This window comes from Carcharodon carcharias, chromosome 5 (assembly GCF_017639515.1).
Source record: "Carcharodon carcharias isolate sCarCar2 chromosome 5, sCarCar2.pri, whole genome shotgun sequence".
Taxonomy (NCBI): domain Eukaryota; kingdom Metazoa; phylum Chordata; class Chondrichthyes; order Lamniformes; family Lamnidae; genus Carcharodon; species Carcharodon carcharias.
Window position 1 is genome coordinate 133,140,239 of NC_054471.1, and position 18,817 is coordinate 133,159,055.

General features: G+C 42.9%; 1 protein-coding gene across 4 annotated transcripts in view; it reads right to left on the minus strand.

The window, feature by feature from the left end:
* Positions 1–18,500, minus strand: part of dcbld1 (discoidin, CUB and LCCL domain containing 1) — a 119,373-nt gene extending 100,873 nt beyond the window's left edge. For all 4 annotated transcript variants that reach the window (XM_041187295.1, XM_041187294.1, XM_041187298.1 and 1 more), the window contains exon 1: positions 18,345–18,500. In XM_041187295.1, coding sequence (XP_041043229.1) covers positions 18,345–18,474 — 130 coding nt within the window. In that variant the 5' untranslated portion in view covers positions 18,475–18,500. The remainder of the gene's footprint in view (positions 1–18,344) is intronic.
* Positions 18,501–18,817: the final 317 nt, after the last annotated feature.

Sequence of the window (18,817 nt, forward strand, 5' to 3'; positions counted from 1 at the left end):
GTGCCACAGTATATATATGGCTAGTCCAGTTCAGTTTCTGGTCAATGGTAACCCCCAGGATGTTGATAGTGGGGGATTCAATGATGGTAAAGGCATTGAACATCAAGGGGCAATGGTTAGATTTTCTCTTGTTGGAGATTGCCTGACACTTGTGTGGCACAAATGTTGCTTTGCACTTGGCGGCCCAAGACTGGATATTGTCCAGTTCTTGCCGCATTTGGACATGGACTGCTTCAGTATCTCAGGAGTTGCAAAGAAAGTTAAGTCCAGTAGTTAATTCCGCAAGAACCCTTAACAATATGGTAATGGATATTGACTGTAAATCTACCTCTCCAACCTACAAAGTGAATTTACGTGTTAAGTCTTGCTCCGTCAGATTGTGAATTATTGTTGGAGATTGAAAAAATGGCAATTTTTATTTCTTCCTTTTCCTTTGTCTCACCTTACTCTTTTGCTTAATCAACCTTTCCTCCCCTTTCTGTACCTGATTTGACATTGAATTCACCCCTTTGATTCGCCTTCATTCTCAGCCCTTCCTCTATTTATTTCTCAATCTTTAGTCTCATTGGTTAAGGAGATACTACGATCCTGTAGTGCACCAAGGTTGCCCTCGTTGAACTTTGATCAGCTCACACTTCCAGTAACTTACAGGGAAAAAAAAAAGAACAAGCCTTACCAACAGAGCATGCTGTAAGATACTACACTCCGGCAAATGCTAGGTCAGGAAGAGGGTGCTTAGCGCAATGGATCTATGCTGTGTTTATGCTCCACATGGATGAAAGCCTATCTTCCTTCACCTTACCTACAACATATTCTTCTATTCCTTTCCTACGTAGTTCTTTAGCTTCCTCTTAGATGCATCTTTCCAATTCTCCTCAACCACCCCATGTGGTGGTGAAATTCAGTCTTACCATTCTCTAAGTAAATAATTTCTTTCAGAATTCCTCATTGAATTCATTAAGGCACTTTCTTATATTTATGGTCCCTATGTTTAAACAAGTTAAAATAAATTACATTCAGTAAATATAACAAGGATGACTAACTATCCCAGCCATACATTTTTATCCACTGAAGCATAACAGGCTAATATCAAGTTTTCTTTTTAATCAATACAAGATTTCAGATAATGAAGGAAGGATATACTTACACAAAAGTTTCTGTCAAAGCTGAACTTATTGGTATTTCTAAATAAAGATGAAAGTTTTGTTCCCTTCACAAACATGTTTCAAAGTCATAAAATTCTACTTTGTAATTTTCTAACCTTCAATACTATGAACAATAATATTGACCTTTCTAAAACAGAAAAGGGAATATTTCTGAGAATCACTCAGAGGGAAACTTACTCCCAAAATGTTTAAACTACACATGATCTGGACTCATAATTGAGAACACAGTGTATGGACAAGAAAATTGAAAGTTTTTCAACTGGAAGCATTTAATTTAATTTTTCACAGTTCAGCAGCAATAGTTCAGATTTAACCTTTCCAATCATGTTTCAAATTGCTAACCCACTACATTTTGGATACAGATGTTTATATGATTACAAAAACAATTTCTGGAGCAACAAAGTTGCCAGTTATTTACTCTGTCTTTTCAAGTAAATCTGTCAAGGACATAGAACACAAAGGCAGGTTCACACATTTTATTTGTCTTAACTTCATTATTTAAATTATATTTTCAAAAAGATACATCAACTGTAGACAACAGTACCCCTACTAAGTATCAGCCACGTCATTACTTAGCCTCAGCCTATTCAAAGTTCAATTCTTAGGCTCCAAGGAGGGTAGAACTACCAAATTTCAACATGGATTTAAAGATGATTTGGTAAAAATTCACTGAATAACTTTCATGCATACTTGCATTACTGAAGGCACTGTGCAAAACTGTAAAATTTCCCATTACAGGTAGAAATATTGCATTACACCTTCACATTGAAGATGATCGTCCACACAAACAAAACTGAATCAACAACCATGTTCGCTCATAATCAAAATCAAACAGAGGCATTTTTGCAAGGATCACAGAACATGCTACTCCAAGAAGCCAACAAATTCTTTAAGCACCTCTGATGCAATAGCTCATTTTGCTAAGGGTCAGCATCTTGCATGATTAAAGGACCTAGTTATTCTAATCCAGGCCGCTCGCTGTTAGCCTGAATGTCACACTACCATTCCTCCTGATAATTGCAATGATGTAAACAGGTTAGAGATCAGGATTCAGTCCTCTGAAAAATCAGTTTGGGTAATAGTTTTAAATATAATTCAAATTAAAAGTACTTTCTAACTTTAACATAAAATAGATTTGAAAGGTGGACATTGAGAAAAAAGATTACATATTTTGCTTAAGATTGCTTTAAAGTGTATTTTAGTACAGTAATGTCAATCTAGATATCAAAGTAGCATTATTACTCATGTAGTAATAATAACATCTGAACCAGAGCGGGACTAACATCCTTGCGGGCGGGTTTGCTACCGCAGTTGGGAGGAGTTTAAACTAATTCGGCAGGGGAGGGGACACAGAATGTTAGCAGAATACATCATAATACAGTAAAACAATCAAGTCAGAGGGAGTACAGCTGCATTAAGTTTCAAGGGAGTAAGGCAAGGCTGGATGGCCTCAACTTTAATGCCAGGAGTATTACAGGTAAAACAGATCAGTTAAGGGTGAAGATTGACATGTGGAATTGTGATATAGTAGCCACCACTGAGACGTGGTTGAGGGAGGGGCAGGATTGGCAACTCAACATTCCGGGATATAGAATCTTCAGGCGAGACTGAGGAGGGGGTAAAAGAGGAGGAGGCGTTGCATTATTAGTGAAGGGATCAGTTACTGCAGTAAGTAGAGATGATATCTCGTGGGTAGAGCTTAGGAATAAAAAAGGGGCAGCCACATTGTTAGGTGTTTATTATAGGCCCCCAGATAGACAGTGGGAAATTGAGGAGCACAATTTGTGGAGGTATGTATAAAAATAATAGGGTAATTATATTAGGTGATTTCAACTTTCCCAACATTAACTGGGATAGACTTAGTGTTAAGTGCTTGAATGGAGTGGAGTCCTTGAAATGTGTACAGGAGAACTTTTTAGGTCAATATGTAGAGGGTCCAACAAGGGACGGCACAGTGCTGGACCTAATTCTGGGGAATGAAGCCAGAAAGGTGGCTGAGGTGGTGGTGGGGGAGCATTTAATTTATAGCAACCACAATATGGTACAATTTAAGCTTGTTATGTACAAAGAAATCGACAAGTTGCAAAAAAATGTTTTGAATTGGGGGAGAGTGGATTTTAGTAAAATAAGGCAGGATCTGGCCAAGGTAGACTGAGAACAGCTACTTGCAGGGAAATCTACAGAGGAGCAGTGGGGAGGGGGTTCAAAGAGGAAATAGGGAGGGTACAGGCTCAACATGTTCCCTCTAGGGTGATAGGAAGGAGTAACAAGCCCAGAGAACCATGAATGACCAGAGATATTCAGGATTCAGAGGGAAAATAAAGGCTTTTAGCAGGTACAAGGGGAGCAAATCACCGGAGGCATTAGTGGAGTACAGAAAGTGCAAGGTGGAGCTTAAGAAAGCAATTAGGAGAGCAAAGAGGGGATATGAGAAAGCTCTGGATGGTAAAAGTAGGGAAAATCCCAAGATATTCTATAAGTATATCAATGTGAAGAGGATAACCAGGGAAAGAGTAGGGCCCTTTAGGGACCAAGGGGGCAATCTATGAGTAGAGCCAGAGGACATCGGTAGAATGTTGAACGAATACTTCATGTCTGTCTTCACCCAAGAGAATGAGGATAAAGGTATGGAACTTGGAGAGAGAGAGAGAGACTGCGAGGTTCTTGAGCAAATTGATATAGGGAGTGACAAGGTATTGGAGGTGTTGGCAGGCTTAAATTGGACAAATCTCCAGGTCAGGATGATTTGTGTCCCAGACTGCTGAGGGAGGCAAGGAAGGAGATTGCAGGGGCTCTGACCCAAATTTTTAATTCCTCTCTGGCCACGGGGGAGGTGCCAGAGGACTGGCAAACATCTAATGTGGTTCCGCTATTTAAGAAGGGTTGTAGAGATAAGCCAGGGAACTACAGGCCACTGAGTCTCACGTCAATGGTAGGGAAACTATTGGAGAAAATTCTGAAGGAGAGAATCTATCTCCACTTGGAGAGGCAAGGTTTGATCAGGGATAGTCAGCATGGCTTTGTCAGAGGGAGGTCATGCCTAACAAATTAGATTGAATTTTTTGAGGTGACCGAGTGTGTAGATGAGGGTAGTGCAGTTCATGTAACTTATGCGAATTTCAGCAAAGCCTTTGCCATGGTTATAAGGAAGGCACATGCACGTGGGATCCAGGGTAATTTGATAAGGTGGATTCAAAATTGGCTTAGTGGTAGGAGACAGAGGGTGATGACAGAAGGATGCTTTAGTGACTCTGTACAGTGGCATACCACAGGGATCTGGGCTGGGTCCCCTATTATTCGTCATTTATATAAACGACATAGATGACCATGTGAGGGTAGAGTTAATAAGTTTGCGGCTAACACAAAGATTGGCCAGGTGGTTAACAGTGATGTTGAGTGTCTTGGGCTACAGGAAGATATAGACGGGATGGTCAAATGGGCAGATAAGTGGCAGATGGAATTTAACCCTGAGAAGTGTGAGCTGATACACTTTGGAAGGAGTAATTTGACAAGGAAGTATTCAATGAACGGCATGACACTAGGAAGTTCTGAGGAACAAAGGGACCTTGGTGTGTGTGTCCACAGATCTGTGAAGGTGGAGAGGCATGTTAGTGGGGTGGTGAAAAAGACATATGGGACACTTGCCTTTATTAATCGAGGCATCGATAACAAAAATAGGGAGGTCATGTTGAGTTGTATAGAGCCTTGGTGAGGCCACAGCTGGAGTACTGTGTGCAGTTCTGGTAGCCACATTATAGGAAGGATGTGATTGCACTGGTGGGGGTGCAGAGCAGATTCACCAGGATGTTGCCTGGGATGAAACATTTAAGTTATGAAGAGAGATTGGGTAGACTTGTATTGTTTTTGTTGGAGCAGAGAAGACTGAGGGGCGACCTGATTGAGATGTACAAGATTATGAGGGGCATGGACAGCGTGGATAGGGAGCAGCTGTTCCCCTTAGGGTCAGTCATGAGGGGACATAATTTCAAGGTGAGGGGCAGGAGGTTTTGGGGGGGATGTGAGGGAAAACTTTTTTACCCAGAGGGTGGTGATGGTCTGGAATGCGCTGTCCGGCAGGGTGGTGGAGGGGGGTTGCCTCATATCCTTTAAAAAGTAACTGGATGAGCACTTGGCACATCATAGCATTCAAGGCTTTGGGCGAAGTGCTGGTAAATGGGATTAGGTAGGTAGGTCAGATGTTTCTCACGTGTTGGTGCAGACTCAATGGCCCGAAGGGCCTCTTCTGCACTGTGAGATTCTGTGAATGATTGAAACAAACAATAATACAAACTGACTACCTTAGTAGCCATTAGAATGCTGATAACTAAATAGAGGGTGTGGACAGGACTACTGCCAATCAATCCAAATTCACTCAAAAAAAAGGTGGGTGGGGGAAAACAGGGCCAGGATTTTACAGCTCCTCTCACCTGGCGGGATTGTGGTCCCGCCGAACTGAAGGGGGATTTAAATGGCTCACCACATCCACCAGGGTGAAACATGCCATGACAAGGCTTTAAAATCCTGGCCAAGGGAATTGTATATCATGCTTTTATAATGATATAAAAGCACCAATCATTCATAAAGGATTGGGTAAACATCCCGTGTGTTCATTTATTAAGACTAGGCACATGAGAGCAGATATAAACAAGTATAAAGCTTGAAGACACATCAGCAGCAGAGCTGTGTGTGTGTGCTCTGCTTGAAAACAAAAGTGAAACTAAACTGGATCGCATGCCACACTTTCTTTCTAGTGAGGTCATGCTTTAATCTCTTTAAGGCATGTTACAACATTGCACACCAGTCTGTCTAATGCCTATGGTCAGTAAATTACTAGAATCCATTAATTAAGGATGGGGTAACTGACCACCATAAAAATTTTCAGCTGATTAAGGGGCCAAAATGGAATTGTAAATGGTAGGTCATGCCTGATCAATATGACTGACTTTTTTGAGCAGGCGACTAAAGTTGGGGATGGGGGAATGTCTATGATGTTCTTTCCATGAACTTCTAGAAGCTACTCAATGAAGTCCTCAATAAGGGATAAAGATAAAGCTCATGGAATTGAAGGCAAGTGATTGATACAAAAGCCCAGATTTCATGGACAGATGTGAAACAATATAGTGATCGTTGTACTGTGGATTTCTTCTTTCCATGAGATCAGTTTGAATCTGATGCCATTTCAAGGGGATTCTCAGGCATCAACAGTGATGTCATCAAGTCATAGAGTCCTGGGGTCCTAGAGGTCCACAGCACAGAAGAAGGCCCATCTGTTCTCTGTCGGTCAAACACATACCTAACTATTCTAATCTCATTTTCCAGCACTAGGCCCACAGCCTCGTATGCCATGGCATCACAAGTGCACATCCAAATACTTCTTAAATGTTATGAGGGTTTCTGCCTCTACCACCCTTTCAGGTAGTGAGTTCCAGATTTCCACCACCCTCTGGGTGAAAAAATTCTTCCTCACATCCCCTCTAAACCTCCTGCCCCTTACCTTAAATCTATGACCCCTGGTTATTGATCCCTCCACCAAGGGGAAAAGTTCCTTCCTGTCTACCCTCTCTATCCCCTCATAATTTTACACACCTCAATCATGTCCCCCCCTCAATCTCCTCTGCTCCAGGGAAAATAACCCCAGTCTATCCAATCTCTCCTCATAACTAAAACTCTCCAGCCCAGGCAACATCCTGGCAAATCTTCTCTGCACTCTCTCTAGTGCAATCACATCCTTCCTATAATGGGGATTCCAGAACTGCAAGCAATACTCTAGCTGTGGCCGAACCAGCGTTTTATACAGTTCCAGCATAACCTCCCTGCTCTTATATTCTATGCCTCGGCTAATAAAGAAAAGTATCCCATATGCCTCCTTAACCACTTTATCTACCTGTCCCACTACCTTAAGGGACCAGTGGACATGCACACCAAGGTCTCTCTGATCCTCGTTACTTCCCAGGGTCCTACTATTCTCATGCCTTGTTTGTCCTGCACAAGTGCACCACCTCACACTTATCCAGATTAAATTCCATTTGCCACTGATCAGCCCATCTGACCAGCCCATCCATATCCTCCTGTAACCCCAGGCTATCCTCCTCACTATTTACCACCCCACCAATGTTCATGTCATCTGCAAACTTACTGATCAACCCTCCTACATTCAAATCTAAATCATTTATATACACCACAAACAGCAAGGGACCCAACACCGATCCCTGTGGAACCCCACTGGACACAGGTATCCAGTCACAAAAACACCTCTCGACCATCACCCTCTGCTTCCTGCCACTCAGCCAATTCTGGATCCAATTTGCCAAATTGCCTTGGATCCCATGGGCTCTTACCTTCATTATCAGTCTCCCAGCAGACTACATAAAATGCATTGCCCTCATCTACACACCTGGTTACCTCTTCGAAAAATTCAATCAAATTGGTCAGATATGACCTGCCCTTAACAAAACTATGCTGACTGTCCTTGATTAATCCCTGCCTTTCCAAGTGTAGATTAATTCTGTCTCTCAGAGTTGCTTCGAATAGCTTCCCCACCACTGAGGTTAGACTGACTGGCCTTTACTTCCCTGGTTTATCCCTTCCTCTCTTCTTGAATAAGAGTACCACATTGGCTGTCCTCCAGTCCTCTGGCACCTCTCCTGTGGCCAGAGAGGTATTGAAAATTATTGCCAGTACCCCTGCTATCTCCTCCCTTACCTCATTCAACAGCCTGGGATACATTTAATCCAAGCCTGGAGGTTAATCTTCTGTTAAACCTACCAGGCCACTTAGAACCTCCTCCCTTTCTATGCTAATTTCTTTAATTATATTACAGTCCTTCTGCCTGATTTCCATACCCCCATTGTCCCTCTCACTTGTGAACACCGACACAAAGTATTCATTTGGAATTCTACCTACATCATCTGACTCCACACACAAATTACCACTATGCTCCTTAATGGGCCCTACTCTTTCCCTAGTTATCCTCTTACTCTTAATGTACTTGTAAAATAACTTGGATTTTCCTTTATTTTATCTGCCAATGTTTTTCATGCCCTCTTTTTGCTCTCCTACTTTCCTTTTTAAGTTCCCCCTTACACATTCTGTACTCCTCTTAGGGTTTCCGCTGTTTTGAACCTTCAGTATCTGCCATAAGCCTTCTTCTTTTTATCCAATCCTGTATATCCCTCGACATCCAGGGTTTCCTGGATTTGTTGGTACCACCCTTTATCTTTACTGGAATATATTGGCCCTGTACTCTCCCTATTTCCTTCTTGAATGAGTCCTACTGCTCTGATGCAGATTTACCTAAAAGTAGCTGCTCCCAGTCCACTCTGGCCAAATCACATCTGATCTTATTAAAATTGGCCTTCCCCCAATTTAGAACTCTGATTTCTGGCCCATCCCTGTCCTTTTCCATAACAACCTTGAATCTAATGGAGTTATGATCACTATCTGCAAAATGCTCCCCCACTGATACCTCTACCACTTGCCCAGCTTCATTCCCTAAAATTAAGTCCAGGAGCGTCCCCTCTCTTGTAGGACCTTTTACGTACTGGCTTAAAAAGCTCTCCTGGATGCATTTTATGAATTCTGCTCCCTCTAAACCTATCGCATGATGATTAACCCAGTTAATGTTGGGGAAGTTGAAATCCCCCACTACTACTAACCTTTTTACACTTTGCTGAAATTTGCCTATACATCTGCTCTTCTATTTCTTTTAGACTGTTTGGGGGCCTATAGTACACTCCCAGCAATGTGATTGCTCCTTTTTTGTTTTTAAGTTCTACCCATATGGCTTCATTTGAGGAGCCTTCTAAGATGTCATCCCTCCTTACTGCTGTAATTGATTCCTTGATCAATATTGCAATACCCCCTCCTCTTTTACCTCTTTCCCTGCTCACCTGAAGACCCTTTTATCCTGGAATATTGAGCTACCAATCCTGCCCCTCTCTCAACCATGTCTCTGTGACAGCAATGACATCATATTTCCATGTGTAAATTTGTGCCCTCAACTTATCTGCCTTATTCGTCAGACTCCTTGCATTCAAATAAATATCATCCAACTTTGCCAAACTTCCTTGTGCTTTAACTGGCCTATAATTTCTATGCCTTCCAGACTCACTTACTCTCTCGTCTAATTTTGGCTGCGCATCTTTCCCTGCTTAATCTCCTTTCAGGATCCCACCCCCCTGCCAAGTTAACTTAAACCCTCCCCAACAGCACTAGCAAACCTTCCCGCAAGGATGTTGATCCCATTCCGGTTAAGGTGCAACCTGCCAACCTTGTACAGGTGCCGCCACCCCCAGAAATGGTCCCAATGTCCCAGAAATCTAAAGCCATCCCTCCTACACCATCTCTCCAGCCATGCATTCATCTGGATTAATCTCTTATTTCTATACTCACTAGCGTTTGGCACCAGAAGTAATCCAGAGGTTACTACCTTGATGGTCCTGTTTTTTGATCTGTTTCCAAGCTCCCTAAATTCTGCTTGCAAGAACTCATCCCTCTTTCTACCTATGTCATTGGTACCAATATGTACCACGATCTCTGTCTATTTGCCCTCCTCTTTTAGAATACCCTGCAGCCATTCAGTGACACCCTTGACGCTGGCACCAGGGAGGCAATGTACCATCCTGGAGTCACATCTACGGCTGCAGAAATGCCTGTCTTGTTCCCCTTACTATCGCATCTCCTACCACTATTGCTCTTTCCCTCTTTTCCCTCCGCCTCTGTGCAGCTGAGCCATTCATACTGCCATGAGTGTGGCTCCACTCCCCAGAGGAACCGTCACTCTCACCATTATCCAACATTGAAAAACGGTCCTCGAGCGAGATGCACCCTGGGGATTTCCTGACTAGCTGCCTGACACTTTTCTTCTGACTGATGGTCACCCATTCCCTCTCGGTCTGTACTTCCATAAGCTGTGGGATGACCACATCTAAAAATATGCTATCCACAAAACTCTCAGCTTCGTGGATGCATCTCAGTGCATCCAGCTGCCACTCAAGCTCTCAAGCATCAAGAACTGACTGAAGGACATTCTTTCGGGTAGGGTAAGCACAATCATTTTGGAGTATTCTCATAACCAGCAAAATAGCAAGTAAAATGCACTGAGCAGAAGTAGGCCACTCAGCCCTTTGAGCCTGCTCTGCTATTCGATAAGATCATGGCTGATCTGACTGTATCTGCCTACTCCCGATAACCCTTCAGCCCCTTGTTTATCAAGAATCTATCTACTTCTGCCTTGAAAATATTCAAAGACTCTGCTTCCGCTGCTTTTTGAGGAAGAGAATTCCAAAGACTCACTACCATCAGAGAGAAATTTCTTCTTATCTGTCTCTTAAATGGGCAACCACTTATTTTTAAACAATGACCCCTAGTTCTAGATTCTCCAACAAGAGGAAACATCCTCTCCACATCCATCCTGTCAAGACCCCTCAAGATCTTATATGTTTCAATCAAGTTGCCTCCTAATCTTCTAAACTCCAGTGGATACAAAGATTAAAGCAAAAATACTGCAGGTGCTGGAAATCTGAAATAAAACATAATATGCTGGAAAAACTCAGTAGGTCTGGCAGCATCAGTAGAGAGAGAAACAGAGTTAATGTTTTGAGCCTGTATGACTCTTCTTCAGAGCTTGCCAGCAGAGTGGTAATCCAGAGACCCAGGGTAATACTCTGGGAACCCAGATTCAAATCCCATCACAGCAAAAGGTAGAGTCTGAATTCAATAAAAATCTGGAATTAAAAATCTAATGATGACCATGAAACCATTGTCGATTGTTGTAAAACCCATCTGGTTAAGTGATGTCCTTTGGGGAAGGAAATCTGCTGTCCTTACCTGGTCTGGTGCGCATATGACTCCAGACCCACAGCAATGTGGTTGATTCTTAAATGCCCTCTGAAATGGCCTGGCAAGATACTCAGTTACATCAAATCGCTAAAATGTCAATAAAAAGGAACGAAACTGGATAGACCATTTGGCATCAACTTAGGCACCGGAAACGACAAGGGCAAACCCAGCCCTGTCAACCCTGCAAAGTCCTCTTTACTAACAACTGGGAGCTTGTGCCAAAATTGGGAGAGCTGCCTCGTACTCACATGAGTATGTAGTCATACTCACAGAATCATACCTGATAGATCATGACCCAGAAACCACCATCACTATCCATGGGTATGTCCTGTCCCACCGGCAGGACAGAACCAGCAGAGGTGGCGGCACAGTCGTGTACAGTCGGGAGGGGGTGCCCTGGGTGTCCTCAACATAAAGTCTCATGGCATCAGGTCAAACATGGGCAAGGAAACCTCCTGCTGATTACCATGTACCACACCTCTCAGCTGATGGATCAGTGTTCCTCCATGGTGAACACCACTTGGAGGAAGCACTGAGGGTGGCAAGGGTGCAGAATGTAATCTGGTTGGGGGACTTCAATGTCCACCACCAAGTGTGGCTCGATAGCACCACTACTGACCGAGCTGGCCAAGTTCTAAAGGACATGCTAGACTGGGTCTGTGGCAGGTGGTGAGGGAATCAACAAGAGGGAAAAACATAGTTGACCTCATCCTCACCAAACTGCCAGCTGCAGATGCATCTGTCCATGACAGTGCTGGTAGGAGTAACCACCACACAGTCCTTGTGGAGACAAAGTCCCATCTTCACATTTGGAATACCCTCCATCATGTTGTGTGGCACTACCATGTGCTAAATGGGCTAGATTTCAAACAGATCTAGCAACTCAAGACTGGGCATCCATGAGGTGCTGTGGGCCATCAGCAGCAGCAGAATTGTACGCAAATACAATTTTTAACCTCATGGTCCCGGCATATCCCCCACTCTACCATTACCATCAAGGCTGGGGATCAACTCTGGTTCAATGAAGAGTTTTGGAAGACATGCCAGGAGCAGCACTAGATATACCTAAAAAATCAGGTGTCAACCTGGTGAAGCTATAACACAGGACTACTTTTGTGCCAAAAATCATAAGCAACAAGTGATAGACAGGGCTAAGAAATTCCACAACCAATGGATCAGATCTAAGCTCTGGAGTCCTGCCACATCCAGTCGTGAATGGTGGTGGACAATTAAACAACTCACTGGAGGAGGAGTCTCCACAAATATCCCCATCCTCAATGATCGTGGAGCGCAGCAAGTTAATGCAAAAGATAAGGCTGAAGCAACAATCTTCAGCCAGAAGTGTCAAGGATGAGCCCCTCAGCCTCCTCCAGATGTCCCCAGCATCACAGATGCCAGTCTTCAGCTGATTTGATTCACTCCACGTGATATCAAGAAATGGCTGAAGGCACTGGATACTGCAAAGGCTATGGGCCCTGACAATATTCCAGCAATAGTATTGAAGACTTGTACTCCACAACTTGCTCCAGTACAGCTGCAACACTGGCATCTACCCAGCAATGTGGAAAATTGCCCAGGTATGCCCTGTACACAAAAAGCAGGACAAATCCAATCCGGCCAATTACCACCCCATCAGTCTATTCTCAACAATAATATTAAGTTGCATTTGCTTACCAATAACCTGTTCATTGATGCTTAGTTTGGGTTCTGCCAGCGTCACTCAGCTTCTGGCCTCATTACAGCCTTGGTTCAAAAAAGGACAAAGAGCTGAACTCCCGAGGTGAGGTGAGAGTGATTGCCCTTGACATCAAGGCAGCAGTTGACCGAGTGAGGCATCAAGGAGCCCTGCCAAAACTGGAGTCAATGGGAATCCAGGGTGGGGGGAAACTCTCTGCTGGTTGGAGTCATGCCTAGCTGGAAGAAAATGGTTAGGTTGTTGGAGATCAATCATCTCAGTTCCAGGACATCACTGCAGGAGTTCCTCAGGGTAGTCTCCTAAGCCCAAACATCTTCAGCAGCATCATCAATGACCTTCCTTCCATCATAAGATCTTCTTGTAGATGGTACACACTGCTGCCACTGTTTGTCAGTGGTGGAGTGGGTTAATGTTTGTGGATGGGGTGCCAATCAAGCGGGCTGCTTTGTCCTGGATCATGTCAAGCTTCTTGAGTGTTGTTCAAGCTGCACTAATCCAGGCAAGTGGGGAGTATTCCGTCACATTCCTGACTTGTGCCTTATAGATGATGGACAGACAGGCTTTGGGAGTCAGAAGGTGAGTTACTTGCCACAGGATTCCTAGCCTCTGACCTGATCTTATAGCCATAGTATTTATATGGCTAGTCCAGTTCAGTTTCTGGTCAATGGTAATCCTCAGGATGTTGATAGCGGGAGATTCAGCGATGGTAATGTCATTGAATGTCAAGGGGCGATGGCTAGATTGTCTGTTGTTGGAGATGGTTATTGCCTGGCACTTGTGTGGCACTAATGTTACTTGGTATTTGTCAGCCCAAGCCTGGATATTGTCTTGCTGCATTTGGACAAGGACTGCTTCAATATCTGAGGAGTTGTGAACATCGTGCAATCATCAGCCAACATCCCCGTTTCTGACCTCATAGGTAGAGTTCCAATAACTCATGTGCTTGACAGTTATTCATCTAAATCGCTGCATTATTAGATTCACTATACTCCCATATCCAACACCATGTGCTGAATCTGGATTATGTACTATAGGACCCAGTGTATTAACTATCCAAGGTTAGCTTGACAGCACTCCCTCCCCAGCAACCTATGCCTCAGAGAAAATCATGAGTGGCAACTTTGTGGGGCCATGATTACCTCCAAGATTGTCTCCAAAGCACACGTCATCCTGACTTGCCCATATACTGCTGTTCTTTCATCACTTTGGACCAATACTCTGAAATTCCCTTTCTAAACCATTTTGGAGATATCATACAAAAACAATGCAGTCCAATACATTAGCAATATGCTGACAATCCAGATGAGGCCAATTGCATTTCTGATTAGTAAATAAAATTGAGCAAAGGGCACCATCATCAGACATGAAATCTCAATACTCATTCACCCAGCATTTGTACTTCAACATTTTGTTCATATTCATTGATGAAATGGTAAGACAGAAAGAAGAATGTATGAGTTTTGTAGTTGTTGTGTGTCTTATTGGCTATTAAAATGGCATGCATCACACTAAAAATGGAGGTCAATACTACAGAAACACCAGCAACAATATCGGTAGAGGACACTTGTCATTGTGGACAAACCAACCAATCTGAATAACGGCTCCAGACCAGCAGAAGGACACCTAGCCAATAATTAACAACTCCATGATTAAAGCAAAATACTGCGGATGCTGGAAATCTAAAACAAAAACAAAAATAGCTGGAAAAAACACAGCTGGTCTGACAGTGTCTGCGGAGAGGAATACTGTTGACGCTTTGAGTCCAGATGACATCATCAGAACAACTCCAATTAACAACTCCAACAGGGCACATTGCGGAAAGGGCACTCATCATCGAACGACATTCTCGTGGATGAGTGGGGACAGATCTTGCATGTTTCACTGTGCCATGATTCTTAGCAATCACTCATGATGTCAAAGTACCAGTTGTAACTGCTGGTCAAAAACCTGGAAACTATACTAAGATACATTGTGCTTGAAAAATTCATGCCAGGATTTCAAACTTTGGTGAAAGAAAGATTGCAAAGTTTTGCACTGAAAGGGCATACTTATTAAGTAAATATATACATGAAATACTTTCACATATATTGTGTGAAGCATTTTTTACTACAATTATCGCATATTGTAAATACTGTGTTCCCATAGCCACAATTTCTACTGGACAACACTGCCAATGAACTGCAGATGTTAAAGGACAAAGTCCACCAGCACCTTGTCAGATCAACTTTAGATGAGCAGCATGTAGCCTTACCTGCATCACCTACATCCTGAAAACAAATGTAGAAAATGTGAAATTTGGCTTCCAGCTAAAAGTATTAAAGTAAAATTATGAACTTTTTGCTTTAATACCTCCTGAGACAAATTTAGAAGAAATGTTAGGAAATTGTACTTATTTTTGTGCCACAAATGTTCATTACTGGATGTTCAGTACAGACTTCATCCCTGTCAGTGAAGTATACAATTCACTTTGAGCCTGCAGCAATTGTGAATTGTTAAGTTCCTCTTATGTAGGGGATACATTCCAGACTCACCACATAAACAGTGAGCATTCTGTTCCATTAAAATTACAGAGAAATTACAGCATCAAACTAGGCCATTCAACCAAGCCAGTCTATGTTGGTGTTGATCCTTCATGAGCTACTGTCCTAATCCCAAAGGCCAGCTCTGTTCCTATGTCCCTTTATTCCCTGGAAAACCTGATCAGAAAAGCAGGCAAACCATATCTGATACCATGCATGTGCAACAAAAGTTTATATTCCATGAACAATGCAACTACTTTACCTTGTTATATTAACATTAATTTCTTCCAATAGTAAGTTACAATTTGAGACATTTGTTGAATGGTTTTTTAATGGCTACACACCAATCGGTCAGTTGACTTTATTCCCTACAATCTGAAAATTGTATGGATTGAATCAATCAACCAACACTTTAATTTCTATAGCATCGTTAATATTGTAAAACTTCCCAAGGTGCATAATGAAACAAAATTTAACACTGAGCCACATTAGGTAATATGAGGTCAAAAAGGATAAAGATTTTAAGGAGCATCTTAAAGGAGAGAACAAAGATAGGGAAATTTAAGGAGGGAATCCCAGAGAATAGGGCTGAGGCAGCAGCTCACTTTAGAGCCATGAGCATCAGGGATGTACAAAAGGCCAGATTTGGCTTATATGGTCAATTTTAAATATTTAAAAGTTCTGTCGAAGGGTCATGAGGACTCGAAACGTCAACTCTTTTCTTCTCCGCCGATGCTGCCAGACCTGCTGAGTTTTTCCAGGTAATTCTGTTTTTGTTTTGGATTTCCAGCATCCGCAGTTTTTTTGTTTTTATCTCTGTGTTTAATTGACTGCCACTGCTCTTCAAGAAATGCCTACCTCCTTGAAGAAGTTCTGTTCTTCTCTGCGACAAGATTTCCGTACCTCTCTTTTGCCTTGCTCACCTTCATTGCTTTCCATTTCCCTCCTGGTGTTTGACAAGGTGTTTACTAAAACCCGCTTTCACAGCCATATCTCCTTTCTCAGTGACTGTCTCCGTCTCCGACTTACCCCACGTGGATTTCAACTGAAATTTCACCCCTCATGTTTCGAACCCACCCAGGATTACAGATATCTCCGGGACATAAAACGTTTCTCGGACTGCTGTTCCCGTTACATTCTGAAATCCACATTCAGTGCCATGCGCCGCCATATGAACACACTCGACCTCTCCCTCCAGCAGCACCGCCGTACCCTTTTTCAAAGCTGCGCGTGCCCCCAGTTTCATTTTATTCTTCGGCTCATCCGACGCCTCAACAAGAAACTTTTTCTCTTTCTCTCAAGTGCTAAGGAACGCAAGCTCCAACAACTCATCGACACCAACACCCATCTAGGACCCTCCACCCCTGCCTGTCCCTCCATCCCCACCCCATCTTCCAATCCAAGCCCCAGCCATGTATTCACTATACCCCCTGACCTTCCCCTCTCCGATGCTGAACGTTCAGTGCTCAGCAAAGGACTTAGTTTCATACCCTTACGCCCTCACCTCAATGAATTTCGGACTCGGCATAATGCTGAACTCTTCTTCCGCCGTCTTCGTCTCCGGGTTCACTTCTTTGGGCAGGAGTCCTCTCCCCATTCAACGGATCCTTTCACCCACCTCAAGTATTCTCCCTCCACCTGGACCCCCCCCTCTGGATTTTTACCTTCTCTTGATCTTTTCATTGAGAACTGTCGGCGCGACATTAGTCGTCTCAATTTCTCTGCTCCTCTCACCCATTCTAATCTCTCTCTCTCTGAACTTACTGCACTCTCTCAAGTTCTGTCGAAGGGTCATGAGGACTCGAAACGTCAACTCTTTTCTTCTCCGCCGATGCTGCCAGACCTGCTGAGTTTTTCCAGGTAATTCTGTTTTAATTTTAAATATTGTTTGGTAATGCTCCAGAAAGCAGCTTGGGAAATAAAAGGAGCTATATAAATGAATGTTGTTATTGCTAATAGTGTTGAGGAGGTCCAGAGATAGTATCAATACCATCAGGGACTATAAAAATGATCAATAGCTCCTACAGAAAAATAAATAAAATTCAGCTGTCTATTCCCTCAGTTAGGATGAAGCACAATAATTAAAGATGACCAGGTTCCTATTTTTATGTTCATTTTATACTGGAGATTGTGTCTCAGGAAAGTGCAGTTTTTAACAGTACTTCAGGTGTGATTATAAATCTACCTATAAATGCTATTACTTAGATAAAGCAGTAATACACAAGGGCTGCACTATCGGAGCCACATTTTTCTCAAAAACAAAACAAACATTACTGAAACTCCGAATCTACTGCACCACTTAAAAGAAACTAATGATTAAAACATGCACACTAAATCAGTGATCTCTTCTTAATGGGTCGAAATATTGCTGACGGCACTGACATGACAAACACCATGTGAGAATACAAATGCACAAAGCTTTACCATTCCCTCACTTGGCAGTGTAAGCAGAATAATAAAGGCTATCAATTCACAATGTCAAAGTTGCATTGTATGTACCGCTTGAAACATTTATTCTGCAATACACCTATGCACAGTTTTTTTGTGAAACAAACTTTAAAAGAGGGACCATCCGAATAAAAGCGTTTTGAATACGATTTCTAAATCTGATTTTAGTTCGGGAAGAAATTCACCTCTATGTGAAAATCATTATAGCAAAGACGAGGCTGCTCTAATAGCTAACTTTGTCAGAGAGAAAGAAATTGACACAAACACGCAAGAAATTAACCTCTGCAAAACTAACCAGAAAGTAAAGGCGTGTACCCTACTTATATAGTAACGTCCTTGTTTGTGAAGCGGAGAGAATCAGATTTCAGCACAGTATATATACTACCTGCTCAACACTGGTCTTATTGGAGCAAAGCAACCATTCTCCAGGAAGTAACAAGTCGGGGGAGGTGGTGGAAGACCGCATGCAAAGGAATTAATGGACACTTTTGGACTTTTCCAACTTTTGATTGTATTCGGGGAAGAAGTCAGGCATCCCAGGATTTTGGTAAAACACTCAATGCATGCGTAGTCAGACCCACCCGCTTCCCTTGGTTTCCCCAGCCAACACTTTGTGCCCAGTGTACAGTCGAAGAGATTCCCCTTTAAATGAAGTTCAACTAAACTTTCACTCACCCTGTCCCCGCGACCCAGTCAATTGCGCCGAAGAAAACGGCATCAAGAGGGTCACAACCCTTAAAGAACAGAGAGTTGGCCACATTATTATTAATTCCTGAAGAAAACAAAAGGCGGCGGGACAGGACATTGCCTGTAACTTTCTAGCAGCTTTCCCTGTGCGGGGCGGGCTGGGCTGGGAGAGCTGGCGCAGACTGTGGGCGGGAGAGACTCATTCACTGAGCCAGTCTCCGCCTCCAGTCAAGTTTCAGCCGGCACCCCGGCAGAGAATTACAGCAATCAAACAGCACAGCGGCAAAGCCGCAAGTCGTCACCTACAAAGCACAAGCCTTCACAGGCCACTGCAGGGACACTGGACTGTGAAGTAGATGCAGGAAATAATATTATTATTCAATGTTAAGTTTTGTTTATGATCTGTGTTTTATTAGTGGTGCTCCTTTAATAAAAAGAGACGCTTTTCATTCTCTTATTTG